The sequence below is a fragment of the Chenopodium quinoa genome, unplaced genomic scaffold, assembly GCF_001683475.1.
Source record: "Chenopodium quinoa cultivar QQ74 unplaced genomic scaffold, ASM168347v1, whole genome shotgun sequence".
Taxonomy (NCBI): Eukaryota; Viridiplantae; Streptophyta; class Magnoliopsida; order Caryophyllales; family Amaranthaceae; genus Chenopodium; species Chenopodium quinoa.
In genome coordinates this window covers 6,101,289-6,120,816 of record NW_018742329.1, presented here as the reverse complement: position 1 = coordinate 6,120,816, position 19,528 = coordinate 6,101,289, and the positions used below count along the sequence as shown (strand labels likewise).

At 31.3% G+C, this 19,528-nt stretch overlaps 1 protein-coding gene across 3 annotated transcripts; it reads right to left on the bottom strand.

Annotated features, from left to right (window-relative positions):
- LOC110690969 (cysteine-rich receptor-like protein kinase 10) lies at positions 1-18,674 on the bottom strand. Of its 3 annotated transcripts, none has more exons than XM_021867895.1 (7): positions 17,646-18,673; positions 9,087-9,221; positions 8,897-9,018; positions 8,145-8,355; positions 2,932-3,169; positions 990-1,134; positions 1-850 (listed from the first exon to the last, which is right to left on the bottom strand). In XM_021867895.1, the coding sequence occupies exons 1-7, from the start codon at positions 18,454-18,456 to the stop codon at positions 500-502; spliced, it is 2,013 nt and encodes a 670-aa protein (XP_021723587.1). In that variant the 5' UTR covers positions 18,457-18,673; the 3' UTR covers positions 1-499. The 3 variants fall into 3 exon arrangements, with proteins under 3 accessions (XP_021723587.1, XP_021723600.1, XP_021723594.1); XM_021867908.1 differs by lacking the exon at positions 17,646-18,673 and adding an exon at positions 14,312-14,685; XM_021867902.1 differs by having other exon boundaries at positions 656-887; positions 17,646-18,674.
- Between the last annotated feature and the right edge of the window lie 854 nt (positions 18,675-19,528).

Genomic DNA, 19,528 nt, shown 5'->3' with positions numbered 1-19,528 from the left:
TTAACAGAGAACACACAATGTTTGTTCATTACAAAACAAAGCTTACAAGATACAAGCAAATATTGTCTATTGTTAGAGGACCATCTCAACCAAAAGCTTAAGCTGATGGTTGAGGTCCAAATGTGGATGCAACACAGGTCCACCCATACCTGGTGCGAATTAATTCCACTTTAAAGGAGGGGTGGATGAGATTCGAACCTGTGACCTTTGTGTCACGCTGGCTCTGATACCATGTTAGAGGACCATCTCAACCAAAAGATTAAGCTGATGGTTGAGGCCCAGGAATGTGTTTTATACTCTATCATCTACAACTAAAATGTACGAACATTAGACAATACACAATACATGCCAGAATATATTTGCTAAATGCGGATGGCCGATACATAAAATACATTTACAAGGAAATTATTTATGCATCTAGGATTCTAAAAAGTTAAAAGTGTAACTAGCTTGGAAATGAACTTTTTGAATAATTTACTTCAACAATAGAGTTACGCAATTACCTTGGATGTAACTCACTAATTGTGACTTGATTTTCAGAAAATGACGTTGGCTCATTAGCGCTGCTTGATGTCGTCGTTGAAGGCTGACTTAACCTCGACACAAGAGATGATTCATTACTACTTTGATAAAATGATCGAGGGCATTGAGGTGTAGGCATTGTGTCGATGGCAGAATCAGTATTGAGCATGACGACAACTTTGCACATGGTTGGCCTCGCTTCTATGTTCTCTTGCGCACACCACAAGCCTAAATGAATGGATTTCATTACTTCAGCGCTCGAGTACGAATCTTTCAAAGTTGGGTCCATGAATTCCAAGGGTTTTTCCTCGGTTAAACATCTCCAAGCCTGAGAAAATTGTTGTCACCCTAGCCCATTGAGTGCTCTACCTCGGGCCAAAAGAGAATAAATTAGATTTTTGATCTCCTAGTTAGCTTCAAACTGAATCAAATACCATATATATGATAGATCAAAAACTTATACTCACATAAGTTAAGAGGTCTCTATGCGGCAGGAATCCAGCGCTAATCTTCTTTCCGCAAACAATCTCCAAAACCAACACGCCAAAACTATAAACATCTGATTTTACAGAAAATTGTCCATGCATTGCATATTCTGGAGCCATGTAACCGCTACAAGGCATTATAAACAAATACTTCACTCAAAGTTTATTAGAACAAAAACAACACAAAACTGTAAATTTTATGTCTTGTATATAAAGGTTTGCTTCCTTAGATTGCAACTCTAAAAGGATTGTTTTCTTATATTTAATATAATAAATTTTACCAACCAAAATACGAAAACAAACCCATACATGGATTTTGGTTTGACGAACTACCCTACCATCTTAGACTCTTCTATGGGTGAACTCGGCTCACGTTAATGAGCTAGATACTTTAAGCATAGGTGAAGGTTAACCAAATTTCCACCCTCAAAGTGTCCTTAATAGAACAGTGTGCTAGTTGGCTGCTTGGAGATAGAAAGTTATTTTTTTGGTCACTATTTTTTATTTTCTTTTGTTGAATTGAAACTTTAATTTCTAGGTATTCTATAATAATTAAAAAAAAAAAAAAAAAGATCTCAATGACTAATTAATTAAATTTGGTTGAAATACTGTGAAACATGACACTACCATTGACAAAGATGTAGAGACCAATCAATTCTAATGTCATTTAAGTTGATCCAAAAAAATCCAAACAAAATTTGTAATAATAGACTCTTTTCAAATCATATACTAATTTTGATCATATTTTCTATATCATATTAAAAATAATTATATCATGAAACATGTTGTTAATATGGTGAGATTATAGTATTGGCATGTGTGTCAGATTTTACAGTTCACTTATTTTGGGATGGAGAAAATAGTAACCATTTGGAAAAAAATTTAGGAATAATACGACATATGGCAGCCGGTCTTTAAAAATAAAACGACCTTTCAATTATTACCAAATAAAATGATCTTTGAGGGACATTAGCTTAATATAGAATAAAAAAATTGTTAACCTGTTTAACAATTTAAAGTGAACACATGTCACATCAATTAGATTTTTTTTCATATATAATTTAATAATAGAATTTATTTACTTTATTCAAAAAATATCCCCTTCCTACCATTCATCAATTCAAATAGCTAAAGTAGATGCATTGACGCCAAGGACTATGTTTTATACTCTATTACCTTGACCTCAACCCCGACCATCTTCTCCAACCCACTCCGACCCTCTCGACCCTCTTATCTGCCCACCACTACCTAGTCTCTCTTTTCCCTTATACTGCCACACTCTTGCACATTCAGGGTAGTTTAAGGCCAGGGTGGATGTGGGCATGGGACTCTGATGGCTAGGGGTAGGTTTCGGCATGGGTGTGATGATTTCTAAGAAGGTGTGATGGCTAGGGTGCTTGGGGTTTTAAAGAGGGTGCTTGCCAATGATGGTGTAAGGGGGAAAGGAAAAGGGGTGTTTGGTGATTGCTGGTGGGGAAGGGGGTGATTCTGTATGACCGACAAGGGAGAGAGGTGATCTACTAGCAGAGGAGGGGAAGGGGTTTGTACAATGGGGGAAGTGGGTATTTTAACTAAAGAGATAGCTTTAAATAATTTTATTTATTCATGTTTTTTATATCTAATTAATCACAATATGACAAGTGTCTATTTAACGTATCACATTCTATTTTGAGCAAATTACCATATAGATCATTTCATTACTTTAGAATAATCCAAAAATCGTTATTAATTTAGAAGATTGATTAAATGTCGTTTTATTCTTGTGATAGTTTTTCCTAACCATTTTTTATCTTATACGATACGATATGAAATAACTCAAATTTGAAAACTAATAATTTGACAAAAAATATGTGAAAAAAGTGTTTTGTAAATGAAAAAACAAAAGTTTATCTCAACAAAAATAAAAATAAAATAAAAATCTTACTATGTTCCAACAATTCTTGTAGTGGCATTCACACTTTGTTCAACCTCGGAGATTCTTGCCAAACCAAAATCAGCAATCTTTGGGTTCATGTTTGCATCAAGTAAAATATTTCCAGATTTAAGATCGCGATGGATGATCCTTAGTTGAGAGTCTTGATGAAGGTAAAGTAATCCCCTAGCAATGCCTTTAATAATTTCGTAACGCGCACTCCATTTCAACTCTCCTTGCTTCCGTGCATCTACGAGGTTTCATGTTACATACGGAGTAATTAAAATCAGCAAGGTCGATCAATTTCAATATTGCCAATTTGCCACAGAGTATTGAAATATTTACGGTAGAGGCTTATGTACCATCAACGCTTTATTTATTTATTTTTTTTGAAAAAAGCTAAGTGGTATATACCTATTTCGAGAAGAACATCTACCTTTATGTTCTTTTAGTAAATTATAGAACATATATAATAATAATAAAGAATATGATAATATTAGTAATGAACATTCCTTATTTATATTTACCCACTTTAATTTTAAGACAAATTTTACAATAATCAATGAACATTATATCACAAATAAAGTACTGAACATGGACATTTACAATAGTTTATTAATATATTTAATAAAGATTATTATCTAATATAATATGAATATATGAAAAGAACATAGTTTTAATAATTAGATGTACAATATAAACAAATATAAAGTACACCATGTTTTCTGATAAAGAACATTATTTAACAGTATATTCATTTCACTCTATGTATATGTTCATTACATTTGAAGAGAAAATAATATGTATTTCTTTTAATTGTAGCTATATGTTCATTATTAAATTATTTCTATGATATGTTATTTCAATTTTTTTGTAAATTCAAACGTACATGGTACATACACCTGTAGTAATCAGATATTAGTAGAGTACACACCTGATCATGAACCTCATTCAGATAATCTAATACTCGTGTGAACTTTAATATTTATTGTGAATCTGAAGTACATCGTTATTTTGAACATAGTGACCCTAAATTTAATGAGAAAAATTAGCCGCAACAACATCAATTATGATGAAGGTGCGTGTAGCAGCACAATCTTTTAAGGGGCGGTCTACAACACAAACTATGTAATTGGGTGCACACATTAGCATAAATGACACTAATTAATGAACTAAGGTTCCATGGAAAAAGTGGAATCTTTTTATTTTATAATAATTTTTTAAAGGATATTTTGTGAAAAACTACCTTTTAAACTTTGACTTTTGCGAGAAACTACCCTAAAAACAAAATGTTGTAATTAACTACCTTATAAAGTATAAATGTTGTAATTAACTACCTTATAAAGTATAAAATGTTTTAATTGACTACCTCCCACCGGAATAACACATTTGATTTTTATTTTTCGGTGTTGACCATGTCATGTGAGGGTCACATGACCCTTTAATGACTTAATTCCCCCCTTTCTCCCAATATTTTCCGCTTTATACCAACTATTTTCCATAACAATATGATTATTCATATTTTATATTGTTTATTTGCAACCCCTTTGATAATTATATTGGCTGAATTGGTGTAAAGCGGGAAATTTTGGGGAAAAGAGGGGAATTAAGTCATTAAAAGGTCACGTGACCCTCGCGTGACATGGTCAACGTCAAGAAATAAAAGTCAAATGTGTCATTCCGGTAGAAGGTAGTCAATTACATTAATTTATATTTTATAAGGTAGTTAATTACAACATTTAGGGTAGTTTTTCGCAAAATTTGTAGTTTAAAAGGTAGTTTTTCACAAGAAAATCTTTTTTAAACAATATTTAAACTTATACTTCGTATAATTTTCCATCATGTGTTACTAAATTAGCCTTACCTTCTATTTATTTTTTTCATTTAAACATTTCGTAACCTCCACCAATTTATAAAGCAGATTCTTTCAAAATAAATAAATAAATAAAATTTTGCTATTATTTTCCATTACTCGCTTCTCCAATTACTTTTTCTAATATCGATCTCACATGGTTGACTTAGTTTCCTTTCCCTTTCCACTTAGTTAAATACTAAATTGATAAATTAAAAAAAAATCATTTGAATGACTTTATTCTATAAGATTTCAGGATACATAGGTAACTTTCTAATATCAAACCCAACAAAATAATTTTAAATACTTAATTCAGAAAATAATTTAGAATTTGATTTTAGGATATGCCAAATTGATTTTCTTGTTTTTGATGTACAACACTTAAATTGTGGAGGTTGAGAGAGAATAATTATTTAAAGGGAAAAAATTAATTATAATGGAAGAGAAACAAAGTCAATCATCACATGAGATGTAAAAAAGAGTTATTGAAGAAACAAAAGATAGAAAATAATGGCAAAAACTTTTTGAAATAATTCAATTTAATGGTTACTTAATTACATGAGATGGAAAGTTAAGTAAAATGAAATTAAACAAAAATATATTTAAACAAAAAAGCATTAAAATTATTTAAGAATTCACTTTCATAAGAAATTTAAATTTTATTAATGTCATTTATGTTGTTATGTGCACCCAAGTGCATAGCTTGTGATGTTGAGTGCACCCTCGAAAGAAATTTAAATTTTATTAATGTCATTTATGTTGTTTTGTCAATATAATTGGTTTTGTTGCAGCCAATTTTTCCATTTTAATATATTGACCTTAAATACCCACATTGACTAGCTTAGTATATTAAAAATTTCATTAAAAAATATAAATTAACCTCTTATGACATTCATTGCAAATGGATCTCTCATCTTTTCTTTGCAGATGACAGTATATTATTTGCTCGAGCTACATTGCAAGAATGCTCTAAAATTGCTAATATTATCAGTATTTACGAAAGGGCTTCCGGTCAAAGTGTTAATCTAAGCAAGACAGAGGTAGATTTTAGCAAATGTGTTGCTGCAAATCGAAGGGTGGAGATTGTTGGGGTTTTGGGTGTGCGAGAGGTGGATAGACATGAGAAGTACTTGGGTTTGCCTACTATTATTGGGAGGTTGAAGAAAGCTATTTTTTCAGGCATAAAGGAGCGTATATGGAAGAAATTGCAAGGATGGAAGGAGAAGTTGTTATCTTGACCGGGGAAAGAAGTTCTAATCAAGGCGGTTGCTCAAGCTATTCCTACTTATATGATGGGCATTTTTAGAATCCCTGATGGATTAATGAAATACACTCAATCTTAGCTAAGTTTTGGTGGGGATCGAGAGGAACGGAGCGCAAAATGCATTGGCAATGTTGGGAGGGTCTTTGTCTTCCTAAGTCTATGGGAGGAATGGGATTTCGTGATTTACGAGTTTTCAACCAAGCTATGTTGGCCAAGCAAGCTTGGAGGCTAAGTATGGGGTGTAGCTATTTACTGGAAGGGATCCTAAAGGCTCGATATTACAAACATTCGGGCTTCCTTGAGGCTGCTAGGGGTTACGACCCGAGTTATAGTTGGAGGTCAATTTGGGGAGCCAAGTCTTTGCTGTTAGAAGGATTAAAATGGCGTGTTGGGAATGGTACTGAGATCAAAGTCTGGGAGGATCCGTGGTTACCTGGCCAAAGTGCTCACTTTGTGCCCACCCCCTTGCCAAATTATGACTCGAATTTGAGAGTTGCTGACTTGCTGGATATTAACAGTGGCACATGGAATTTGGAAATGCTTAGTTCCACGTTCATAGAAGAAGATAGAAATGCAATCATTAACATTCCTCTATCTATGTTTGGGCCTAGAGATGAAAGATATTGGTGGCCGATCCCTTGTGGGGTGTACACTGTGAAAAGTGGTTATTAGCTGGGGAGATTAGGAAGGGTGAGAACATGGGAATTGGTTCATGGGAGTGTGACAAGGATATATGGAGAGTTGTGTGGGGCCTGCGAGGTCCTCCAAAACTTAATCACTTTCTGTGGAGGGCGTGCAAGGGTCAGCTAGGTGTGAGGGGTGTTTTGCATAATCTCCATATAACAAACACAAGCCCTTGTGCCATTTGTGGTTATGGTGAGGAATCAATCTTACACTCAATTTTTGAGTGTAAATATGCAGTTGAGATTTGGGGAACTAGTGACTTTGGGGACTTGCTGACTGCTGCTCCTTTTACCTCCTTGGCTGACATGCTTTGGGTTAGCAAACAAGTTGACAGTGAGCAATTAAGAGTTTTTACTTCTTTGGCTTGGGCTGCGTGGTACTGCCGAAATACTCACATCTTTGAGGGGCCTGATGGTCTTGCTGCGATTGCTGTGGCAGCTGGGTTTGTTAGATTAAGTGCAGACTACTTGTGCTACAACCAGAAGGTCAGGGGTGGTATTTCTGCTCAGGGTCTGCACTCACCGTCTTCCTGGGTTCCTCCTTCCATAAACAAGGTCAAAGTTAACGTCGATGCCCACATTTCTGATGTTTATGGGGTGCAGTTTGGGGTTGTTATCCGTGACCTATTGGGCCCACGTTAATGCTAATTAACCAATAAGAGTTTCTACCGAATGGAAACTTTGACTTTTTTTTTTTTTTTTTTTTTTTTTGCTTGCTGGAACGTTATGTAAAACAAGGTTTTGACAAAGTTAGGTCTATAATTGCATCCATTGTAAAGTTGCTCTAAGTAAACTAAAATTACCCCAAAATAAATGAATAAAACTCAAATTTCGGAAAGTGAAAATAAATGTACCTTTTTATAAACTTACTACATTTCATATTTTTACATACATTAAATGGCTATATATTACGAAGTATAATTTTTGCAAAATAAAATATTAATAATTAAGTTGTTGTTGGTATGTTATTGGAATTTCAAGCTCCTATTATTCTTACGAATACATAAATAATCATATTAGTATATAACATTATGAAAAAAGTCAACACATGTTAGATCTCCAGGAACAACGGGAGTAATGAACATAGATACAAACTACATAAAGCATATTAAGTTTGAACTCCTTTTGTTACACAATAATTGACACAGTCAAATTTTACAAACATGCCGATATACTAGTTTAACCTTATTTTTCTATAATGAATATTAAATATTTTCACAAGTAAAAAAAAGTATATTATGAAATTTTATATTAATACTTATCTAACAACCTATTTCATAATAAAAATATGGTGAATTTATTGTGTTAAATAAAACTAAAATCAAAGTTTATATTCTTTATATTCTGATGGTGAAAAAAGTCCGTTGTATCAATTATTTGGGGACCGATGGACTATTATAAGATTAGAGTTTGTTACGGAACATACCAAATAGAAAGTAGTCGAGGCTTTTGTTGGGAACAAATTCAAACACGAGTGACTTCTCTTCTCCTGCTAAGCAAAATCCCAATAACTTAACCAAATTTCTATGTTGAAGATTGGCTATTAGTACAACCTCATTCTTGAATTCTTCTGCTCCTTGGCTAGATACCTTTGATAGTCTTTTAACTGCTATCTCTTGTCCATTTGCCAAAGTTCCCTATGATACGAAGGAATTCTATTACGAGGTCACGAAAAATAAATTAAATTAAGTAAATACCACAAATATTATTATTCTGCACAAATTCTTATATGTAGCTGGCCACGCCATATATGAGATTCTTTCGTTAGAGTGTTATAGGGGTTACTTGATCAATGTTACAGGTTTTACTTTGTCAGCATTAAAAGGGTTATTCGATCAATGCTATAAGGATTACCCGATCAACATAATAGGAGCTACTTGATCAACGTTTAAGGGTTACTTAGTTCTTTTACATCGGCCACGTAGTTAGCCGCACAAAAAATGCACTCCACTTTATGCTATTTTTAATAGTAGTGATGCTTTTTACTTTGTATATTGTTGTATATTTATCGCCCATTTTTGCTTGTACATTAACAATACTACAAACTCCCTATATTTGAAAGTGAACCATTTTAAAAGAAACAGACGGAGTATCTTAGTTAAAGCTACTATATATTGTGAATATGAGATAGCTAATTCCATACTCGATTTCATAGGAAGGTCGTGACCCATTGGTTACCTTATAAACAGTGCCAAACCCGCCTTGACCAAGCTTGTTGTCATTAGAAAAGTTGTTCGTGGCAGCTTCGAGTGTTCTCAAATCGAACATCAAAGACTCCGCAGTTATCAAATCATCAAGCACTATATATAGCAACAAAGTATTATTCAAAGTTAAATAGAATCAAAGTATGAATTAATTGGATTAGTACCATTTTTAGCGTCCGGAGAAGGGTACTTCTTTGCTTTCTTTCGAAAGACACAAATGCCTGTTATTAATAATCCCATAACCACTAACGACACAATGGTCGCAACAGCTACTTTCTTTGCAGTTGCCTTCTTATTTCCTGGAGAATAATATAGTGGTTTAAATATGTAAATGTCATAGAAATTGTAGGTATCCTATCCTTTACCATAACATTTTCGAAAATTGTGAGGCAATCGATAATTAAGTAAATTTTTTTGAATATTTTAGGATTGTAATATTTTAAGTAAATTTCCTAATTAGATGAGGTTTGTAATTACTAAACTAGATATATTTTAGGTTTGTATAATCAATCTATGATTATTTAGGATTAGGGAGTTGAGTTTCTAGTTAGGTTAGCCTATATCAGAGGATTTAGGCTTACTAGAAAGTTAAATTATGGTTTTATTGAGGAGGAAAATCATTAGGAGCGTAAAAATAATGATAGTTATTTGAAGAGGAAAAATATCAATAGGGTTATTGTTTTATTTTATAAAAACATAATTAAAACAATATTTTTGTTTGAGGCGAGGAAATCTAAATTCTCACATAAATATTGTTTCAGGTTCGTTGAATTCCTAAACCTTTCCATTACACTTATCCATAATAACAGATTCATTATTCATATTATAATATCGACACAATTAGTCTTCTAATATCTACAATGTAAATAATACTTAATTTATTCCCACAAATATTGCAACAATGATGATGAAATTACGCATTCCATAACACATTTTATATGCTAAATAATTATAATTATATAAGAGTAAAATGTTTAAAAAGCTGATATTGTGAAAGTACTTTACGAGATGAATCTAACTATATAGCCCACACATGACAATATTTTACTTTATGTATAAATTATAATATGTGGTCAACACAAGCGTGTTGAATCGTGTAAAAGTGCAATTGTTGTAATATTACTAGAACAGTATATATACTTACCTCCATTTTTTTAGATGACACGTAATCCTTTTTACGGAGTAATTGACACGTTTACTTTTTAGGTATGTTTTATACCTTGCGTTTATTAGGATACCCTACTTGTTTTAACATTTTTTTCTTATTTTCTCTCCTCTACTTAATATGTGTGCCTAAATTCAATGTGTCAATTAAGTGAAAACGAAAAAAGTATAATTTTTGAAAATTTTAATCCATCATAAATTAATATTTTTTGAGAAAATAAAAAATAATAATTATAATAATGAGCTACATAAATGACACTTTAAATTTGATAAATAAAAAAATGTTAATAATTCTACTTTACGAAAAATAAAGTAATCTAATGAATTTTTTGCCACTACCTAATAAAAATGTTAAAAAATGTTGTAAGATACGATTTTTTTTGGCCAAATTTTTGTTGTTGACCTAATTTCACGGCATAAATACCCGATATCACCTTTGCGCGGGGGTTGGTTTTCAATGGAATAAGGTTATTTTTGGGATAGTTGGAGGATATTCTATGTTGGTGAAGGTAATTTCGTGCTTCGAGATGTTGGTTTTTTGGGGTTAGAGGTGGTGGTTTGGGGTTGGAGTGTGGTTTCGACGTGGTGGAGGCAATTTAAAGCAAGTAGAGTTGGATTTGGGGAAGAAAGCAATGATTTCGGTGGTGTTCTGAGGTGGGTCAGATCAACATTGAAAATCCAGCCAAAGTAACATTTTATACTTTTTACTCATTATTAGGTACTACCTCCGTTTTTATGTAGCTGACACGTTTTGATTTTAGCACTATTCACACAGCTCCCTTTGACCGTGTTTTGTGCTTTACACGTAATGAAAAAATATAGTCATGTGGGATTTTGTTAGATTTGTCACGTTATATACTTTCAAAAATATCAACTTTTCATAATTTTTGCTTATCGATAATTAAAGATATTTATGATTGAATAAGTGTATTGGAAAACGAGACTAAAGAAACGTGTCAACTAAAAAGAAACAGAGGAAGTAGTTTCTTACAAATTTTAATCTTTTATCGGCTAGTTTCTTATAACATTTTTTTAATTAGGTAGTTTTTCGCAAAATCTAGGTATTATTAAGTATTTCCGAGAAAAAAAAAAATACTAATAAAATTTAATACTTAGAAAAAAAATGTCAATTATAATTTATATAATCATTAAAATATAACAATAATTATTTTTTTTAATGATCACTATAAAATGTTCAAGTCCCTTTAAAATTTACAAGAAATGTGAATCAAGTTAATGATTTAAGTAAATATGCCAAAAGCATTCTAGTACAGTGTTGTTGAAAGTAATGATCTAATGGACAAAACTAGTGACGTATGTAGTGATCGTTATATATATGAGAAACACGATAAATTAGTTGTATGCATCGTGTTAAGTTTTTATTTATTTTATTTATTTATTTATTTTATTTTTTTTGACAATCATCTTGTTAAGTTTTAGTGGGTGTGGCCTTTAGATTCATTTGAGATGGTAAATAATTATACGTTTAGTCTCGGTTTCATTAGCTATATATAAAATGCAAGCATGTAAATTAAGGCAATTATTGTCATAAAACCTGTTATATGGTACAATTGACTATCATATAAGGGTATTTCATTTGCCATTTTTTCAAGATGAGCAAATTATATTTGATAATCAAATAAACAACTTTTTCATACAACTTCTTGGAATTAAATAAGCAATTTCTTGTCTACTTATTTGCATAAATGTTGACGAAAACCTTAATTAATGAAGAATTCAATTGACGAAAACCTTAATTAATAAAACAAAAATCAAACTTTAATCAATGAAAATCAAACTAAAATCAACGAAAATGAAACTAAAATCACCTTGACAAAGAATCAAAGAAGTTTGTAGAAGAATTGGTTAATAATCAAAGCGAATAGCAATACGAAAGGGAGTAGAGAAATTGAAAGAGGAGAGAGAAAATGGCGCGTCGAATGAAAAAGGAGAGAGAAAACGCTGGAAAATAGTTTTTGAAATTATGCTTTATTGTGATAAATTATAGTCATTGGATGCAATTGATCACACACATATATATATACATATATGTTAAACAATTGTTTATATACTTGTTTTCTCTTGCTAAATACAAAACATTCATAATATCTCTCTAAATTTATATAGCCTCTTTTTTATTCTCTAAATACGTAAAACTCATTATCTCTCTCTCTTTTCACTTTCAAACTTTAATTTATTCACCTTTTTTTGACATGATGAGAACATTTCATTTATATATGATTTAATTTATATAGGAATGCACTTCTTTTTCTTATAATTTGGATTTTCATCATAATAATTATCCATATATATTGTGACGTTTATTAGCTAAATGAGCAATAATTTGAGGTACAAAATTATAACTTTTTTTTTATCGGTAATTGTGATTAACTTGTAAAATGAGGCACTATTCTTTTGTTCATATATAATTGACAAAGGTGGAATATATGGACGAATAGGAAAGGAAAGATAGAAATATCTAGTTTATGTGAATTAACGTGGAAATTGTAACTTATGATGGGGAATATGGACGAAAAGAAAAGGAAAGAAAGGAATGAAAAGGAAAAGACAGTAATCTTTATCCATTATTTTTCTCAAAATTAAAATGTGATTTGATGGAAAAGTAAAGTAGTGATGACTGATGAGAAACCCACTTCACAAAATTTTAACTTTTGTCCCTTCTCAAATTTGCGTGGAAATAGAAAAACAATAATGGGTTGCATTTTTGGAAAATTTGTGAGGAAGGTACTCTTAAGTATATCTTTTTGTGACAAAGGCTATTTTATAAAAAAGTGGCATACAAGGTCCTTATATCATTTTTAGGTTGTGAGGGAAGGATTCTTTGACCATTTTTCGGCGTTGATTTTTTTTATTTTCCGGCAAAAAAAAAGTCACACATAAGTTCCCTTTTTTTCCCTCTGCTTTCCCCTCGTTTTTCCTTTTTTTTTCCCCTATTAAACCCTAATTTATGAAAACAATTTACACTAAAACTTCAATTGTAATCCCATAAATTTAAATTGAAGGCTATTCAAAGTAATTCAAGACTAATCCTCCCCACAACGAGAGAAAACAGGAAAAAAAAAAAGAGAACTTAATAAGTCACGTGTTTTACACGTGGCTTTTTTTGCCTGGAAAATAAATAAAGTCAACGCCGAAAAATGGTCAAAGGACCCTCCTCACAACCCAAACATGATATAAGGACCTTTTGTGCAACCTTTTTTTTTTTTTTTATAAAAGAGCCTTTGTTACAAAAAAGTATACTTAAAAAGACCTTCTTCACGAATTTTCCTTTTATTTATTTAAGAAAAGTAGATTAATAAAAAGCTATATTATTGTTAATTTTTTTTAAATAAAAAGCTATTTTCACTTGTAACTATATCTTAGGATTTATTTTCTAAGTCTATATTAATTTGTGGTTAAATTTTGCAAGCCTATAAATACATTAATATTATGCTAATAAACATATTATTATTATTATTATTATTATTATTATTATTATTATTAGGAAATTTTGTGAAAAACTACATATTATAATCCAGAATTTGCGAGAAACTACCTATTAAGAAAAATGTTGTAATTGACTACCTATTTTTTTTAAAATGTTGTAATTTACTACCTTTACGCCGGATTATGAAGGAGTTTGACCAAAATTCTCCGGTGTTGACTTGGTAACGTGACACTTGGTAAAAGAAAAAGGTCATTAAGTGTCACGTGATGGTCACGTGACCAAGTCAACACCGGATAACTTTGGTCAAACTCCTTCATAATCCCGCGTAAGGTAGTAAATCACAACATTTTTCGAAAATTAGGTAGTCAATTACAACATTTTTTTAAATAGGTAGTTTCTCGCAAATTCTGGACTATAATAAGTAGTTTTTCACAAAGTTTCCTTATTATTATTATTATTATCGGTTATTATGATTAACTTGTAAAATAGTGTCCAAATCCTCTATCCCACTATTGTATCATATTTCATGTCTCATTCAGTTTGTAAAAATTATTTATATTTAAAATTATGTGCACCAATGAGATTGAATAGGAAATGAAATAAGAAACAATAGTGGGAGAGAGAGGATTGAAACCCATAAAATGAGGCACTATCTTTGGCTAATTTGTCCTAACTTTTTTTCATGTTTACTCTTTCTTTATTATTCAACCAACTGACCATGAATTGACAAAGGTGGAATTTAAGGACGAAGAGAAAAGGAAAGGTAGGGTTGCCTACTTGTCTTGGCCGGTGAGCCTTCTTGATTCATGGTCACCTCCTGATCAGTGTAGATGCTGATGTGGTTGGGGAGTTGGGTTCGAGTCTTGGTGCGGTATTTAAGGCAAAATGAACATAAAATACTTATACTGTAATGAATATATAGTCGTTTTGTAAAGAACATATAACTATTATGTAAAGAATATCACATATACTTCCTCCACTTTTTTTTTATTATTGCACCATACATGTTGGACACACATGTTTTGATAGTTGGAAAAATGAAGAAAGAGAAGGGTAAAAGTACAAAATTATCCATGTGATGTAAATATAAAGTAACGAATCAAGTGTTAAAAGTGTACTTTACAAAATTTACGCTGTGAACACACATATTTTGTTTCTATAAATAGAAATGGTGCAATATTTGTGAAATTTCGGTGCAATAATAAAAGAACGAAGGAAATAGTTGTTTTGTAATGAGCACATAGTTATTTTGTAAAGAACATATAGCTATTTTATTAAAAAAAAAATAATAATAAAAAAAAAACCATCCATCTTTTGCTCTATATATATAAACTTTTTTTTTTAGAGGGAAAGAACATGATAATATAATGTAATGAACATTTTTTTTTATATTCAGCTACCATAATCTAAATACAAAATGCAAAGAACATTTCAAAATAAACAACTAATATTATGTCACACATAAAGTTACATTTTGACAATCAAATAACACGAAGAAGATAAAGAACATTATCTAACAGCATGTTATTTTCACTATAGGTATATGTTAATTACATTTTAATAATGTGTTCTTTTTACTCTAGGTATATGTTCATTACCTTTTAATATTACCTTTTAATAGATAGTGTGTATGTGTGTGTGTGTGTGTGTGTTCCTTACATTTCTATAATATAATCATTTCGCTTTATAGAATATGAAATAGAAAAGAACATTTTACTGTATTTTAATGTACATTTTATTATTTAGATCTACAAATTTTTCTAAATTTGTTTATTTGCTTGCTTTCTTTTTTCAAAATGTAATAATTTGTCGGTCTTCTTCAAGAACTTTATATTGTTTCTTATTGCAATACCAAAACCATATAAATCACAAATTAATTCCCAAAAAACAAAATAAATAGAGCAAAAAATTACAATTTTCAATCAAATTTATAAAAAACAAACACTTGAACTCAAAATAAACAAGTATAATGTCGAATTTGATCTTACCTTTCGGTTTTTCAGTAATCTTGAACAAATTTGGCCTCAATATTTTGATTTTGTTGAAGTTATTCTAGGATATAAGGAATCAAAAGGGTTTGAAGTGTATTTTTTTTTTTAAAAAAAAATACTTTTTGGAAAGAGAAAGTGAACTTTTGGTAAGAAAATATATTGAAATGTGTTGTACTTAATGTATGGTAAAAGAAAAATTACTACTTATCTATTCTTTTTTTTACAAAACTGATGTACATTAGAGTGAACACTATGTTCTTTTCTATAGCTATGTGCACTAAGATACAACATGATGTACATTCTGCCTTTTTTTTAAAGCGTCATTTTGGATCGTAGCACCATGAGGCCATGAAAATGGTGCATCCGCCTGCACCCACCACACGTTGGCAGTGGCGAAGCCAGAAATTGAAATCCAAGGGGGCCGAAACTTATACGAATAAAATAGTACTTCATATTATATTTTGTACGTTTTTTTCATTGTTAAATTATTGTTTATGCGCTAGTACAATTACCTTTATTTGATCATATATATTTTTAAAACCATTTATATTAACCTTTAATTACTATTAATTACTACACCCGTTTCTTGTTAATTGCACCAAAGAAATTTTTTATATCTCACAATAATACTCTCTCTTGTCGCAAATAATAAGAATCAGAGGTAATATTAAAGTTATCAATGGTTAAATTTGTATAATATGATGATAAATTAATAAAAGATGGGAATAAAATAGTAAATGGACAAAATTAATTAAAGGAAAGATGTACGAAAGAAAATATGTGAGAACTAATCAAAGAAAGATTAGTATGGATTACTAAAATACAAGTAGTAATCGCAAAACTAACAAAAAAATAAATAATTGAGAAAGTATGTAACAAGGTTTGACCCTCGGGTCTCCTGGGATTGTAAATACCCGAAATTACTACTGACTATACTCTTCTATATATTATTTTAAGAACCATTCAATATTTAACCTAATTTTAAAGGGGGCCAATAGTTAAAGAGATACAAGAGTTGGCGTTTGGGCCATGGGGGCCGGGCCTCCACCAGCCCACCCGTGGCTCCGCCCCTACGCGTTGGTTTGATAATAGTGCTGCAAACATTCAATTGTTATTTGCTTCCTAATTTCTAGTATATGCATGGTGTTAGTTAGTTGGTCAGTTTGTTTTGTTAGTGAATAACATGTTTCATTTAGTTGAGATTTGAGAAGTATTAGGAGTTGGTGAGTTCACTACTCACACTAATCTAACTCGCGTTCCTATTTTATAGGAAGTGGATTGTTATTTTGGGAGTACCATTTAAGGCTTTGTATGTTGCTTTTGTTTGATGCAATTTTCATAATTTGCTTTCTTCTACTTTACCTTTTGCAAATTTAGTCTTCTATCTCCAACAAGAGGCACAAGCGGTGTTGAGGGGGTATAACTAGCTCAGGAGATGGGATTGTACGTGGTGGAGAGTGATTTTATGTTCGTGGTCCAAGCTTTGCAAAATAAGGCAACGGTGTCTAGTTATTTTCACTTGCTGCTTGATGATATTTTCTTTATTTAGTAGTAGTTTCGTTGGTATTCACTGGTCTTTTGTAAAGAGGGGTGGGAACAAATTAGCATATGAATTGACTCATCTTCAACCTTAGGAAGTTGGCCAACGAATGTGGTCCGATGACCGATGTGATTCCGGCTCATATTATGGAGTTGCTTTGGCTGATTTGATTAATTAATTTTTCCCTTTAGGTGGTTTTAAAGAGAAACAAAAAACAAAAAAAAAACATAAATTGGCAAACGTATCTGAATGAAATATTTCACTAATAATATGTAGCAGAAAAGGCATTGATTTTTTACATTTTTTTACTCATAAATTAAAAACAAATGTTATCACATAAAAAGGTTATAAAATAAATAGAAATAGTTATAAAAATAGGTATTAATATAATATAGCATAGTTAAAACAATAATTTTTTATATAATTATTTTTTTACTACTAATATTTAATTTTTTACCTTGAATATAAATTCAAAATATTACATTAAATAGTGTGATTAAATTAATCATGTCAATTATTTTGAAATGGATTGTACATATAGCTAATATAAATTCTCTAAAACAAAACTTAATTTACATACCTGGAATAATTCTTGCAATTTCTGTAGTAGAAGGTGCTATGCTTGATATTGGTGAGCTTGATGATGGCTTCAATTTTGTTAAGTTAAAAAACTCATATAATTCATACCTTAGATTACAACTAGGCGTTAGCACAATCCCCCCTCGACGCAAAAGGCTATTAAAAAGGGTTTTAGCTACACCAAAGCACTTGGTACAATCTTCCCTTGTCAAGTTTGGAGTACATTGAGCCAAAGCGTACAAGTTCTGTTTCAACGGTGAAAACCATGCCTTAGTAGTGGCAAACTTGTTACCGGACTTGACCGAAGCTGCCTTGGACGTTACATTTCTCAACGAATCGTTGAGCAACTTAGTCCAATCTTTGACATGATTCGTGATAAAATTGGTGTTTTCTAGCACTGAGTTGGGTTGTAGTTGTAGGAGATTGAAAAAAGAATAGTTTGAAAAACGAAGCGTGCAATTTTCCATCCAAATTATTCCTTCCCAAGTTTGACACACCCTTTTTAACACTTCGCCTGCCTTGTTGACACATTCTTTACAATCATCGCGATCAAGGTCACCTCGGCACAAGGCAAGGCCATAAGCAGGTTCTTCATTTTCTAAGCCTTGCTTTTTTGTAACAAAACCATCATTAACGGTAGATATTTCGGAGGCCAACTTAGAAAGTAGCTGGTTGCGATTGGTGTCAAACAACCCTTGAAGAGTGTAAGATCGTGACGAGTCGTCAGAGCAATTCAATTTTGAGTAGTCTAGAAAACGCGAATTGGAGACATTAAATTGTAAAAATACTAGTATTATGATAATGGGCACCATAATGATTTTTGATAAACACACTGATTAGTGATTACCCATTTTGTGCTTTTAGTTTTCGGTTACTTTTTAAAGTCACTACCCTACTTAAAAATGTGGCTACTTTTTAAAGTCACTAGTACCCTACTGAAAAAGAAGTTACTTCCTTACATTACAAAAAACAAATAGTCTCCACCATAAATATGATATTTTCCACCACATGATTCCAATCTACTTATCTACTCCCTCACTTTCACAGTAAAAAAAAGGAAATTTTGTCAATAACTACCAATTAAAACACGTGTTTTTGAAAACAACTACCTATTAAATTTTCTTTTTAAAAGAAATACCACAAAGATATAAAAAGTTTAACTAGCACTACCACTTTAACAATTTTGGCTAAAATCTCCGGTATTTGAGTCTCACTTTTTATCACTTTTTACCTTTATGAAGGGTAATTTAGTTAATTTAGATGATGATTTTATAAGGTAAAGGTAAAAAGTAGAACCTACATGCCGAATATTCTAGTTGGAATTATTAAAGTGGTAGTGCTACTTAAACTTTTTACAATTTTGTGGTAATTCTTTTAAAAAATTTTTAATAGGTAGTTGTTTTCAAAACACGCACTTTAATTGGTAGTTTTTGACAAAATTTCCTAAAAAAATTTGGTTTTTATCGTCTTTTTAGGAAAATGACTCACAACTGACTTTAATGTATTTCTTTTTTTTACTATACAAAATTATAGGTCAATTCTATCTATCTTACTAATAAAATTACATGTTTTTGAACTTCATCTATCAATTTAAAACTTTTAGTTGAGAGAATGAATCAGATTACATATGCTTTGCTAATTGGATCAATCATGCACGCTATAAATGAACAAGGTCAGATGTATTGTACGCCGTGAGTGCTACGAGCCGATACCAATTAGACCCAAGAGAGGCGCATTGGACTGCGGCCAAATATATCCTAAAGTACTTGAAAAGAAACAATGGTAAATTTCTGGTCTATGGTGGAAATAAGGACTTGGTTCTTGAAGGTTAAATCGAAGCAAGTTTCAGACAGAGACGATTTCAAGTCGCAATCTGGATACATA